A 15400-nucleotide genomic window follows, 5' to 3' on the forward strand; every position below is an offset into this window, starting at 1 on the left:
ACTACTGACCAAGCTGGCCGAGTCGTAAAGGACATAGCTGCTAGACTGGGTATGCGGCAGGTGGTGAGGGAACCAACAAGAGGGGAAAACATACTTGACCTCGTCCTCACCAATCTGCCTGCCGCAGATGCTTCTGTCCATGGCTGTATTGGTAGGAGTGACCACGGCACAGTCCTTGTGGAGACGAAGTCCCGCCTTCACATTCAGGATACCGTCCATCGTGCTGTGTGGCACGACCACTGTGCTAAATGGGATAGATTTCGAACAGATCTAGCAATGCAAAACTGGGCATCCATGAGGCGCAGTGGGCCATCAGCAGCAGCAGAATTGTACTCAACCACAATCTGTAACCTCATGGCCCGGCATATTCCCCACTCTACCATTACCATCAAGCCAGCAGACCAACCCTGGTTCAATGAAGAGTGCAGGAGGGCATGCCTCAAACTGAGCTGTCAACCTGGTGAAGCTACAACACAAGACTATCTGCATGCCAAACTGCTTAAGCAGCACATGATAGACAGAGCTAAGCGATCCCATAACCAACGGATCAGAACTAAGCTCTGCAATCCTGCCACATCCAGCCATGAATGGTGGTGGACAATTAAACAACTAACTGGAGGAGGTGGCTCCACAAATATCCCCATCCTCAATGATGGGGAAGCCCAGCACATCAGTGCGAAAGATAAGGCTGAAGCATTTGCAACAATCTTCAGCCAGAAGTGCCGAGTTGATGATCCATCTCGGCCTCCTCCTGAAGTCCCCAGCATCACAGATGCCAGACTTCAGCCAATTCGATTCACTCCGCGTTATATCAAGAAACGACAGAAGGCACTGGATACTGCAAAAGCTATGGGCCCGGACAATATTCCGGCAATAGTACTGAAGACCTGTGCTCCAGAACTTGCCGCGCCCCTAGCCAAGCTGTTCCAGTACAGCTACAACACTGGCATCTACCCTGCAATGTGGAAAATTGCCCAGGTATGTCCTGTACACAAAAAGCAGGACAAGTCCAACCCGGCCAATTACCGCCCCATCAGCCTACTCTCAATCCTCAGTAAGGTGATGGAAGGTGTCATCAACAGTGCCATCAAGCGGCACTTGCTTAGTAATAACCTGCTCAGTGACGCTCAGTTTGGGTTCCACCAGGGCCACTCAGTTCCTGACCTCATTACAGCCTTGGTTCAAACATGGACAAAAGAGCTGAAATCAAGAGGTGAGGTGAGAGTGACTGCCCTTGACATCATGGCAGCATTTGACCGAGCATGGCATCAAGGAGCCCTAGCAAAACTGAGGTCAATGGGAATCAGGGGGAAAACCCTCCGCTGGCTGGAGTCATACCTAGCGGAAAGGAAGATGGTTGTGGTTGTTGGAGGTCAATCATCTGAGCTCCAGGACATCACTGCAGGAGTTCCTCAGGGTAGTGTCCTAGGCCCAACCATCTTCAGCTGCTTCATCAATGACCTTCCTTCAATCATAAGATCAGAAGTGGGGATGTTCACTGATGATTGCACAATGTTCAGCACCATTCGTGACTCCTCAAATACTGAAGCAGTCCGTGTAGAAATGCAACAAGACCTGGACAATATCCAGGCTTGGGCTGATAAGTGGCAAGTAACATTTGCACCACACAAGTGCCAGGCAATGACCATCTCCAACAAGAGAGAATCTAACCATCTGCCCTTGACATTCAACGGCATTACCATCGCTGAATCCCCCACTATCAACATCCTAGGGGCTACCATTGACCAGAAACTGAACTGGAGTAGCCATATAAATACCAAGGCTACAAGAGCAGGTCAGAGGCTTGGAATCCTGAGGAGAGTAACTCACCTCGTGACTCCCCAAAGCCTGTCCACCATCTATAAGGCACAAGTTAGGAGTGTGATGGAATACTCTCCACTTGCCTGGATGGGTGCAGCTCCAACAACACTCCAGAAGCTCGACACCATCCAGGACCAAGCAGCCTGCTTGATTGGCACCCCATCAACAAACATTCACTCCCTCCACCACCGACGCACTGTAGCAGCAGTGTGTACCATCTACAAGATGCACTGCAGCAACGCACCAAGGCTCCTTAGACAGCACCTTCCAAACCCGCAACTTCTACCAACTAGAAGGACAAGGGCAGCAAATGCATGGGAACACCACCACCTGCAAGTTCCCCTCCAAGTCACACACCATCCTGACTTGAAACTATATCGCCGTTCCTTCACTGTTGCTGGGTCAAAATCCGGGAACTCCCTTCCTAACAGCACTGTGGGTATACCTACCCCAAATGGACTGCAGCGGTTCAAGAAAGCAGCTCACCACCACCTTCTCAAGGGCAATTAAGGATGGGCAACAAATGCTGGCCTGGCCAGCGACGCCCACATCCCATGAATGAATAAAAAAATAATTTCCTCCCAAAAAGATTCTAAAGGTGTTCTTAAAACTACAAACTCTCTTCCCACAATTGGACTCTAACTGCATGCTACCACTCTACTCTCTCTACCAGTTCTTCTGTGTGTGTGGATGAATGCGTGAGTGGGTGAGGTCACAAACAATTTTCGATTATGTAGAAAAAATATTTCTTTTTTAGCCTACGAGGAAAACCTGTCCTTTGTCTATTTATTTTACCCTTGAAACACTCAGGGACTAAAACACTATTTTTAAAAACAATATATGAGGCCAGTTGAGAGGTGAAAAGTAGAAGTCACCCACAATACCTCCCATCTGTCCGTAACAATATATACTATACAAGCCACACCAACACAGATCTCATTCTGTCAGGCTACACCTACAACTCCCTGATCATGTGTGATGCGACATCACTTCTTCCAGTGACTTTCACTTACGGCTTCTTAAGGTGGTCCTCTTAAGGCCGTCCCACAACAACATGGGAGCAAGTGACGATGCCCTGCACCTTGAGGAATCCAGCAATGGAGGCTGAACCCAATGTCCTCTGTGCCTGCGCAGGCCCATCTGTATCTAAGTGGGTGTAGCCCTGCCCTCCTGAAAAAGGCTTCCATGACCAGCCTGATGGCCTGATGTGCTACCAACTGTGAGATGCCACCTAGGTCCACAGCTGGTCCCTGGAATGACCCAGTTGCATAGACATTTCAGGCAATGGAGACACAAGAACACAATATTTAGGAGCAGAAGTAGACCATATGACCAATCGAGCCTGCTCCACCATCCAATACAATCATGGCTGATCTTGGACTTCAATGCCATTTTCCTACCCGTTCCCCATATCCCTTGATTTCCTGCGAGGCCAAGAATCTATCTATCCCAGCCTTAAATGTATTCAACCCTCTGGGGTCGAGAATTCCAAAGATTCACAACACTTTGAGTGAAGTAATTTCTCCTCATCTCAGTCCTGAATGTTTGACCCCTTATCCTGAGTCTGTGTCCCCACATTCTAGATTCCCTGGCCAGTGGGAACAATCTCTCAGCTTCTACCCTATCAAGCCCTTTCAGAATCTTGTACGTCTCAATTAGATCGCCTCTCATTGTTCTAAACTCCAGAGAATATAGGCCTAATGTACTCAGCCTCTCATCCCAGGGACCAAATCTGTAAATCTTCTCTGCACTGCCTCCAGTGCAAGTATATCCTTTCTCTTAAATGCGGAGACCAAAACGGCATACAGTACTCCAGGTGTAGTCTCACCAAAGCCCTGTACAATTTTAGTAAGACTTCTTTATTTGTGTACTCCAATCCCCTTGCAATAAAATCCAACATGCCATTTGCCTTCCCAATAGTCTGCTGCACCTGCATGTTAATTTTGTGTGTCCCTTGTACGAGTACCCCCAAGTCTCTCTGAACATCAACACTTACCAGTTTCACACCTTTTAAAAAATGTTCTGCTTTTCTATTTTTACGACCAAAGTGAACAACTTCACACTTCCCTGCATTATACTCCATCTATCATCTTGTTGCCCACTCACTTAACCTGTCTATATCTCTGTGCAGCCTCTCTACATCCTCCCTGCAGTTTACTTTTCCACTGAGTTTTGTATCATCAGCAAACTTAGATACATTGCTCTCTGTCTCTTTATCCAAGTCATTAATATAGAGTGTAAATAGCTGAGGCCCCAGCACTGATCCTTGCAGCACTCCACTATTCACTGCCTGCCAACTTGAAAATGCCCCATTTATGCCCACTCTCTGTTTCCTGTCTGTTAACCAATCCTCTAGCGATGTGAATATATTACCACCAACAGCATGAGCCTTATCTTACCTATTAATCTTTTATGTGGCACCTTATCAAAAGCCTTTTGAAAATCCAGGTATACTACATCTACTGGTTCCCCTTTATCTACCCTACTAGTTACATCCTCAAAAAACTCTAATAAACTTGTCAAACAGGATCTCCCTTTAGTAAAACCATGCTGACTTGTTCTACATAACATGAGATTAGTGTGCAAAATTAAAGCACAATGGGATTGGGGTAATATACTGGCATGGATTGAGAATTGGTTGACAGACAGGAAACAGAGAGTAGGAATAAACGGGTCTTTTTCCGGGTGGCAGGCAGTGTATAGTGGGGTACCGCAGGGATCAGTGCTTGGGCCCCAGCTATTCACAATATATATTAATGACTTGGATGAGGGAACTAAATGTAACAGTTCCAAGTTTGCAGACGACACAAAGCTGGGGTATAATGTGAGCTGTGAGGAGGATGCAAAGAGGCTCCAAAGTGATTTGGACAAGTTGGGTGAGTGGGCAAATGTATGGCAGATGCAGTATAACGTGTATAAATGTGAGGTTATCCACTTTGGTTGCGAAAATAGAAAGGCAGATTATTATCTGAATGGTAATAGATTGGAAAAGGGGGAGGTGCAACGAGACCTGGGTGTTCTTGTACACCTGTCGCTGAAAGCAAGCATTAAGGTGCAACAAGCAGTTAGGAAGGCGAATGGTATGTTGGCCTTCATTGCAAGAGGAATTGAGCACAGGAGCAAGGATGTCTTACTGCAGTTATACAGGGCCTTGGTGAGACCGCATCTGGAGTATTGTGTGCAGTTTTGGTCTCCTTATTTGAGGAAGGATGTTCTTGCCAAGGAGGGACTACAAGGAAGATTGACTCGGCTGATTCCTGGGATGGCAAGATTGACGTATGAGGAGAGATTGGGTCGACTAGACCTTTATTCACTAGAGTTTAGAAGAATGAGAGGGGATCTCATAGAAACCTATAAAATTCTAACAGGAATAGACAGGCTAAATGCAGGGAGGATGTTTCCGATGACTGGGGAGTCCAGAACCAGTGGTCACAATCTCAGGATATGGGGTATGCCATTTAGAACCAAGATGAGGAGAAATTTCTTCACTCAGAGGGTGGTGAACCTGTGGAATTCTCTACTGTAGAGGGCTTTGGAGGCCAAATCATTAAATATATTCAAGAAGGAGATCGATATATTTCTTAATGCCAAAGGGATATGGGGAAAAACCAGGAACAGGGTACTGAATTAGACGATCAGCAATGATCTTTTTTAAATGGCGGAGCAGGCCTGAAGCGCTGAATGACCTACTCCTGCACCTATTTTCTATGTTTCTAATCATACTATCAGACCTTGACAGATGCAGGCAGGGAACTGCTATGGGGGCGTTGAGGCCTCAGGTCACTGTGGAGCAGAGCACACAGGTCCGAGACCATCTGCCTGGATAGGCGCAGCCTCCTACAGCACTAGCGCTCTGTCATTTGCAGGTAGCTGACTCTTGGGCTGTGCACCCAATGTCTTGGGTAGCGCCCTCCTCCCCTTGTACCCCCCCCCCACTGCTGTGCTCTTCTGGTCTCCTGCTGTCCAGGAGACTGCATCTGTGGCAACTCATCCTGGCTGCTCTGTCCAATGTCGGAGTAGTCTATTCCCATCTGAACTCCCTCAGAGGGCTTTGTGCATTCACCAGGCCTTCCCCTGCCAACCCCAGCTGCCCAAATGATGCCAACAGCCTCACATCCCTCTCCAGTTTCCTGCCACTCACCACTGAGAAAAGCACACTGCAGCAATGGCCACTGTGCTTTTTTTTTTGAGCCTCTGCAGTCTTGTAATCAGCCCTTCCCATAGCTCTCATGGGCCCCCCCAACCCCCGCAGTGAACACCCTGTCGTGTTCCCCCCGTGGCATCCTCCACATTGCCAGCCTTTAAAAAATTAGACCCGCTGCTGATAAGCCTGTTAATGAACTCTTCAATGGGCTCAACGGACGATTAATTGGAAGTGTGCACCTGACCTGTTTCCTACTGCTGGCGTCCCTTTAAAAACGGCATCACGTTCCAGAGGCAGAGGGTCCCAGTGCCGACCTCCGTGAATGCGATATTCAAATCGGGCTCGCCTTCATACTCGCACTCAGTGGGCTTTAAAAATCCGACCCAAAATCTGCCATCAACCAGCGCAATTGGATAGTGTTTTAGAACTTATGTTTTTTGTTTTCTTGCTTTAGAAATATTTTCTTGATATATTTCAGAGTGGTAACCTGGTGCAGTTTTAATAATACAGCTGAATATGGTTCATCACAAATTATAAGTATTCTTAATCAAAGTGTCTGAGTCCACCACCTGTGAATAACCTTATTTTAAATAACTGAAAATGACTTTAAAAAAACAAATATAAGCTATTAGTAGGGGGCTAAGTCTACGCAATATTCCGGATAGGAGGATAGGAACTTCTGATTTATGAAGTTCACATACAAAAGTTTAACATGCTTGTACCAGCAATTTTGTATGCAATATTGTTACATAGTCCATAAAAGCAAAATAAATATGTTGGCACCTGTGATGAGCATTCGCCCATGAACTTTATCGATCAGAAGTTCTACCCTTGGTCTCGCTAAGGCCTTGTGCAATCTTAAAATTACCTCTTTCAGCTTAAATATCCAGACAATTGCTATGAAACCCAAACGTTTGTTTGCCTTCTTTATTCTCTCGAAACATTGAGCTCATGTTAACTTGAGCAATAATATTCCCAAGGCCTCTCTCCTGCTCTCACACATTGTCATTAAGTACATAGTCCACATTACCACTTCTTTTGATTAATCTCATCATTTTAGATTTTCCTGCATTATATTTCATCTGCCATTTGTTGCATACAAACTCACCATCTCCAATTTCTCCTGAATTCGTGTACACTGGTTCTCATTATTTGTCATTTCTCCCATCTTGATATTTTCTGCAAAGTTTAAGACACCTTTGAATTGATTCCGGTCTATTCGATCCCTCTGGTATAGCACTAGCAACTGACGAGCAGCCAGATGGCTTTTCATTTGCTACTTTCTTCCTTTCATCTAACCATTTTTTTAAAAATTCACTTTAATACATTTCCAATAAAACCAGAAAAGGCTGAAAATACTCAGCAGGTCAGGCAGCATCTGTGGAGTGAGTTACAAAGTTAACATTTCAGGTCGATGACCTTTTGTTCTGAAACATTTACTCTGTTTCTTTCTCCACAGATGCCGCTTTTTTCTGTTTTTATTTCAGATTTCCAGCATTTTGCTTTTCAACACATTTCCATCTGGCTATCTCATGCAACTGAAGCTTGTGCAGTAGTCTTCTACATGGGGCAGGGCTAAACACTTTTAAAAATTCAGGTAAATAACATCCATCGTCTCAGAAATAAGACAACCTGCACATAGTGAAATAGTGTGCGAACCAATTCAAATTTGACTTTATGAGAGCACAAATACCCATAATCTAAAATCTTAAAATCTTAAAATCTTACCTCAGCAATGCTCTCCTGTTTAAACGCTTCAGTAACTTTCTTTGATGTGACATCACTGGAAGAAGGAAATGGTTTTCCCATCATCCTGGGAAAAGTCTGCTGAGCAGGAGGTTTGATTCCAGATACCATCAGTCCAGTTGTATAAATCTTGGTTCTTTTCAATTCTGGTCTATATCGGTCATGGGCGGAACCAGGAACACTGAGCACAGAGAGGGGTTTATTTTCACAGGTAGAGGTCTTGTGCTCTTTTGAAATACAGGATTTAGAAATGGACTCAGTCCACGTTGAAAGTTTTGGAGATAGTCCCAGGGCATCGTGTAAAGCATCAAGTGGTTTTACCTGAAGTGGTTTACGAATGTATGTTATAATTTTCGGTCTTACATACTTGGGTTTAGGAATGGGTTTAGCTTCTGTCTTTCCATCAGGCTTGGGCTGGTAATTTGTTTCGGCTTCTCCTTTGTCTGTTAGAACAGTCCTTGGATGCTGCAGTATCGGTTTTGGGATTCCACTGTTACAAACAGCTTTATCAGGGGCTTTGGAGAATGAGTTCAATGTCTGCATGTCCCCTAATGGAGGTAGGAACAATGATTTTGACAATATCCCAGTATGAAGCAGCGTGGGTTCCTTAAAAGCAGAATCTGAGAACTTATCAATAATTTTCTTGTTTACCTTCTGAACCTCTGCACAAGTAGTAAATGCAGGATTTGCAACCTGTGAAACTACAGAGCTCTCGCAGTGCTGAAGCTCTTCAGAAACCTTTGTGAGATGTTTTTCTCCAATTATCATCACATTACTGTTTATTTCATTTGTTTCCTTTTGTAAAAAGCTCTCTGTCTTTTTGACAGAACATTCATCACTGTACTGATCATGACTAACTCCTGGCCCTGGCAATGGATCCTTGCCTGTAATTGCACCTAGCTCAGAAAGATATTTCTTTGATAGCTCTGAGTGTGTGATGCTAAGGACTTCAGAACCTTCCTTTTCTGTCATTTTAGAAATGCTTTTCACTTGATCTGCTTCATTTTCTAATAAACTACTGTCACTCACAAAAGGTTGCCTTGCGTCTTCTTTTCTGTCCCCAGTGATTTCAAAGGCATCATGAAGGCCATCAGGTTCTTGCTTAGAAAGTTCATCAGTTCCTGTACATGGCACTTTATCATTTTCAGTGTAGTTATCTGCCTCATGGCTAGTGTTTGGAACTCCAGAAATAGTAAATTCCACACTGGGCACTTCATTAGTAGCATTTGAAAAAGAGCTTCCAAGATGTTCAGCTGGTTCTATGGGATGCTGGGTGCTAAATTCAGTATGTATCAGACTGAAGATTCTATTTTTGCAATCCTGCCTCATTAATACGGAAGAAGTGTTTTCAGATACTGAACTGCCTTCTGCATAAGTTTCCACTTGTCGGCCTAAGAATCGGTCTTCTTCAAAATTGAGGCTTTTAAGATGCTGTTCTTTTATACTATCTGGCAGATGCTGTACTGTTTTAGCTGTCTCTTCACGAAGTATGGTGGGTGATTGTTGGCTAACATCACAAGGCTCCATTTCCTCCTTTATTTCAAAAATATTTCTCCTGCTTTGAACTCTTGGTACTTCAGGCAAAGATTCACCAGTCCCCTGCCAGTCAATCATAGTGGGGCGATTGTGTGCATCAATTACTTCACATTGGTCAGTTAATGCATTCAGGTTTACCTGGGCTTCTGGTTTATTGATAGCCACCAGTAGTTCTCCATCTGAACCCAAGGTAGATACTTTATTTTCACAATGTGATGTGCTTACATTGACAAGGTCAAGTGGCCTTTCTACATTCATTTGTAGCTCTGGGACTGATTTCTTATTTTCTGAGGTAGATGAGTTAGAATGAAATACAATCATTTCAATTGAGGTTAAGTTGGATGGATCAGATGCAGAGATGACTTTGGGCATATCTTCTAATGCCCTCTGTGAATTATGTGTGTTACCAATGACATCCATGCAGAATTCTTGAAAATCCAATAGTCCGGTACAACAGTCAGTCATCGAGATATTATCTGGTAAACACCCAATACCATCTTCTCTGGATGCACCAGGGGTCTCCACTGCTACATCTTTTTTCTCACCTTTCTCCAATGTATTGGAAGATGAAGAGTCCTTGTACGATGAGTGCATGAAATGTATTTTTTCCTTTTCATCTGTCACATTAATTTTTGGCCATTGATGCTCCACAGCAGCCTCAGCAGAATAAGTATGCCTTTTTAGGGAGTACCATTCCTTTTGAATTTGAGGAACACTGACATTTTTACTTGTACCAAATTTCCGATCTTCCTTGTCAGGATACTGCAAACTGCAACCTTTTTCATGGTGTTTCGTATACTCTGCAGTTTCCAGTTCTATAGTTTCAATTTTATTAGGCATGTGATGGTCTGAAAACTCCAGATTTCTGCTTCTGTACAATTGATTTCTGACCTCACCTGGTTGAGACTCCCCACCTTGGTTCACAGGATCATCCAGAACTTCTTTCAGCAGCATTACATTCTGTGGCAGGTGGAGATCCTCATTCACAATGCCAGCTGTTAGCTTATGTCTTTCTTCCTTTTGTTCTGCTATACAAGTCTGGGATAGTATTTCATTTGCATTGGTGTCTCCATCTGTTCCTACTGGTTGTTCATTGTTATTCTTTATTTCCTTTTTGTTGCCCTCCTTGTCAGTGCAGTATGTGCTGTTCTGAACTGAAGAAGTCATTTTCTGTCCTTTCCCTTTTACCTTTATATTATTGGTTATTTCAATAGAAGGTCATTTAAAGAATTGTTAGTGATGAATAAATGTCAAATGTGTTTTTGTTTGCTTTAAAATGGAAAGAAACATAAGCTTCACTTTAGCAATGTTCTTATATCTTTGATGACTTGTTAGTAAAAGAACATCTTGAGACAGAATGTACTAAAATGTTCTTTCCTCGGCTAATTTAGAGGATTACAAGTGTTTAACTCTTTTTCACTGTAGAATTTTTCACTCATGCATCATTCTTTTCTTTCACATTCATTTATTCACTTTATCACCCCTTAAATCCTAATCTTGTACTCCAATAAACCAGCTTCTTTATCCATGTCCCTGCAGTTCTTTAGTCCTCGATGCAGTTGCAGATTTTCTTGGATTCTTTTAAATAGTGGAGAGATGGTTTGTTGAACCTGTAAAAATAATGTACAGAAACATTCAGAGCATTAGCCAAATGCACAAACTATATTTGACCAGCAGCTTGCAACAAAATATCTGATACACCCTATGGAATTTAACACTACAGGTACAGACCAGCTTTAATTTCATGCTCCAACACCCAGCCTAAAAGGCCAACAGCAGCCAAGAAAACAAGTATTTAATGTAAACCCTAGTACAATAACAGAAACCATTCCTCAGATATTTGTGGATCACTGACTCACCTCTGATCACGGCAAGATTAAACCTTCTGCATTTTTGACAAAATATTAGTAAAATGAAATTATCATTTACTTAGTACTAGAATTCAAATTATTTTAAGTCATTTTTGTTGCGGCATTAGGTTGTTTCCTTAGTTGCTGTTGTTTTTTAATGCAGGACATTTCTGAACACAGTAAAAACAGCTCTAGAATGTCAAAGAGCAACTCTGTTGATAAAAAATATATAGCAGGTGCCACAATGGATAAATAATTAAATGCAGCTACAATTCTTGAGCTGTACTGTAACCCTGAAAATGTCACTGCCTCAGATAAAACTAACAATAAATTTATTCAACACTGGAAAATCTATAGTTGCATTCTCCCAGTTGAAGGGCAGAAAATGGCCATATTTTGGAAAATGCTAGGTGATAAAAGTCTGCTGAGTATTTTAACAAGAGTAAAGATTCTGCCAGTAGTGAAAAAATAAAATATCCCATCAGAACTTAGTTTTAATTCTTTCTTAAAACTTGTTGCTCTGATCCTTTCAGTCGGGGAGAAAATGTTGTCCCCAGGTGTTGTGGAATCCCAGTGCAGTTGTGTTGGGAGTGTTGCAATTTGGGGCAGAGCCTGGATCAAGCAAGTTCCAATGGGAGGAGTGAGGGAATAAGCACTTCTTCTGCTCACCTCACCTTCATGCTATTGTGGCAGCACTTGGGACAATTCCGATAACATTCCAGGGCTACCCCAAGAATTTGGGCAGAAGCATCAGATAGGCCCAGTGGTACCTATACCTGCTTAGATCAATTCTAGGCCTAGTGAACCAACCCCAGACTATTACAAGTGTTTCAATTTTTCCAGATGGAGAGCCTACAACGCCATCTGGAAAAATAAAAATAATTGTGTATCTTCCTTTGTGGCCCAATCTGTGCCTCATGCTTCCACTTTCTAAATGGCATGGTGCCACGCCAGGTTTGCAGCATCAATACAGGGAAGTAGGCTCCTGTTGCACCTCTACAGACACAAGGTGCGCTCCCTGAATATTTAAATAATTCCCAACCTGACTTTTGGGACAAGATCATAGGCAGAGAGAAGTTAGTCCCTGCTTAATGTCTGGCCCATTGTTAAGCCTGGAAAGGTACTACTGTACTTAGCTAGGTGCCTTCAGAGGCCACGATCCACCAGTGAGTCTGTTTTTGTGTATATTTTTGTTATTTATGACTAGTACAACTGTCATAAAGCTACTCTTGATTCTGGAATAGCTTTATAAAAGGTAATCCACTTGTAATGGAATGATCTCTCCTGGCCTAGTTCACTCGATTGGTTCCTGGGATGAGAGGGTTGCCCTATGATGAGAGGTTCAAAAATGGACGAAAGAGCTGAACTCAAGAGGTGAGGTGAGAGTGACTGCCCTTGACATCAAGGCAGCATTTGATCAAGTATGGCATCAAGGAGCCCTAGCAAAACTGAAGTCAATGGGAATCAGGGGGAAAACTCTCCGTTGGTTGTAGTCATACCTAGCGCAAAGAAAGATGGTTGTGGTTGTTGGAGGTCAATCATCTGAGCTCCAGGACATCACTGCAGGATTTCCTCAGGGTAGTGTCCTAGGCCCAACCATCTTCAGCTGCTTCATCAATGACCTTCCTTCAATCATAAGGTCAGAAGTGGGATGTTCGCTGATTATTGCACAATGTTCAGCACCATTTGCGACTCCTCAGATACTGAAGCAGTCCGTGTAGAAATGCAGCAAGACTTGGACAATATCTAGGCTTGGGCTGATAAGTGGCAAGTAACATTCATGCCACACAAGTGCCAGGCAAAGACCATCACCAACAAGAGAGAATCTAACCATCTCCCCATGACATTCAATGGCATTACCATCGCTGAATCCCCCACTATCAACAGCCGAGGGGCTACCATTGACCAGAAACTGAATTGGAGTAGCCATATAAATACCAAGGCTACAAGAGCAGGTCAGAGGCTTGGAATCCTGCAGCAAGTAACTCACCTCCTGACTCCCCAAAGCCTGTCCACCATCTACAAGGCACAAGTCAGGAATGTGATGGAATACTCTCCACTTGCCTGGATGGATGCAGCTCCAACAACACTCAAGAAGCTCGACACCATCCAGGACAAAGCAGCCCGCTTGATTGGCACCCCATCTACAAACATTCACTCCCTCCACTACCGACGCACAGTGGCAGCAGTGTGTACCATCAACAAGATGCACTGCAGCTACGCACTAAGGCTCCTTAGACAGCACCTTCCAAACCCGCGACCTCTACCAACTAGAAGGATAAGGGCAGCAAATGCATGGGAACACCACCACCTGCAAGTTCCCCTGCAAGTCACACACCATCCTGACTTGGAACTATATCGCCGTTCCTTCACTGTTGCTGGGTCAAAATCCCAGAACTCCCTAACAGCACTGTGGGTGTACCTACCTCACATGGACAGCAGTGGTTCAAGAAGGCAGCTCACCACCACCTTCTCAAGGGCAATTAGGTTTGGGCAACAAATGCTGGCCTAACCAGCAACGCCCACATCCAATGAATGAATTAGAAAAAGGCTGAGTAAATTGTATCTATACTCACTGGAGTGTAGAACAATGAGACGTGATCTCATTGAAACATACAAGATTCTGAAGGGGCTTGATAGGGTAGACACTGAGAGGTTGTTTCTGCTGGCCGAGGAATCTAGAACGTAGGAGTACAGGGCTGAAATTTATACTCCCACTGCCGAAATCGGCGGCAGACAAAAACAATGGCGGCCCTCCCACGCAGGCCACACGTTGTGGAGCTGCTGCGATATTAAGAGCAGTGACTCATCAAATAGCCAGGGTGGACTGCCCCCCTGATAATGTGGAGTGGGTGGGCTGTCTGTCCCTGGCAATGGTGTCAGCTGCCTGTGCGCAGGCGCTGATGCCATTTTTAAAGGGCTTTGAGCCTTACCATTCAATTTAAATATTTAAAGATACATTGATTTAAAAAATTTAAATACATTTATCTTGCCCCTCTCCCATGATCCCAATAACCATAGAATTAATTACTTCCCTCACCCCCCCAAAACACTTACCTTGTCCACCAGACCTTCCCCCCCAAAGTGCATAAACTTTGCACTATAACCCATCCCACCATCCCCTACACTAATGATATGATTTTGACCCTGCTCTCCCCTCCCTGCCACCACCCCACTGCCCCCCCCACCCGCACTGAGAAACTTACCTCCTCTCCCTCCCCACCAGCGTTCTGCCTCGGTTCCCCAGACGGGGATCTGAAAGCGCGGGAGTGCTGGCCAGCGGCACGAAGATCACACCGGGACAGATGGTGGGAACGTAAATGTAATTAAGTAATTAATTAATTACACTTTATTTATCTATGTGAATGGCGGACCCATTGCCAAATGGTGGAGGGGGGGGGTGCGGCCGCCACAAGGCCTTGCCGCTGCCGGCAATATCGGGCCGGGCCCTCACGGCGTCGGGGTGTGTGGCGGACCTCTCCCAGAAGCATTTTACAGCACCCTACTGCCACGACCCCTGCATCAGGGGGGGGTCTGTAAAATTCAGCCCACAGTCTCAGGATACGGGGGTGGATCATTTAGCACTGAGCTGAGAAATTTCTTCACTCAGAGGGTTGTGAATCTATGGAATATTGTCCCCCAGAGGGTTGTGGATGCTACATCGTTGAGTATTTTCAAGGCTGAGATAATTAGATTTTTGATCTCTCAGGAAATCGAAAGATGTGGGGAGCGGGCCGGAAAGTGGAGTTGAGGCAGAAGATTAGCCATGATCGTATTGAATGGCGGAGCAGGCTTGTGCAGCCGAATGGTCTACTCCTGCTCCTATTTCTAATGTTCTGACTTACTCTATCCAATGACCATTTTAAACAGTGAAAGGGCCTTTAATGACTGTCATATGGACAAAAAACATGGGCTCTATACCTGTGATTTCTGCCAGTGCACTCTCTATAAATGTCACTCCCCAATGGAAATGTGGGAACACAAACCTGGTCCTAAAATATTCACTGTAATCACCATTTTAGGCCACATAATGCTCTGGACCAAAACATTACTTGTAAAGGTCTTGTCACATTTCAAGTACTTGTTTATAGCCCTTCTGCCTAGGCATATAAGGCGTGTCCCTCCTTTGAATATTACTAAACAAAACTTATTTAATAATCTGAGTGCAAGAATTATTTTCGTCTGAAACTGCACTGAATGCAAAAACACTTTTGAATTTGCTCTTAATGTACCGATCGTTATAACGATACATTTGGCATAAGATCAAAGCATTATAATCGTCTCAGTCATCAGGTGTAATTAC

The 15400-nt window shown here is 44.1% G+C and overlaps 1 protein-coding gene across 4 annotated transcripts in view; it reads right to left on the reverse strand.

Moving 5' to 3' along the window:
• The window catches only part of LOC137371268 (microtubule-associated tumor suppressor candidate 2-like), a 508676-nt gene that overhangs the window by 351822 nt on the left and 141454 nt on the right, over nucleotides 1-15400 (reverse strand). For all 4 annotated transcript variants that reach the window (XM_068033538.1, XM_068033540.1, XM_068033537.1 and 1 more), the window contains exon 3: nucleotides 7694-10857. In XM_068033538.1, coding sequence (XP_067889639.1) covers nucleotides 7694-10414 — 2721 coding nt within the window. In that variant the 5' untranslated portion in view covers nucleotides 10415-10857. The remainder of the gene's footprint in view (nucleotides 1-7693; nucleotides 10858-15400) is intronic.

This window comes from Heterodontus francisci, chromosome 6, assembly GCF_036365525.1.
Source record: "Heterodontus francisci isolate sHetFra1 chromosome 6, sHetFra1.hap1, whole genome shotgun sequence".
Lineage (NCBI taxonomy): Eukaryota > Metazoa > Chordata > Chondrichthyes > Heterodontiformes > Heterodontidae > Heterodontus > Heterodontus francisci.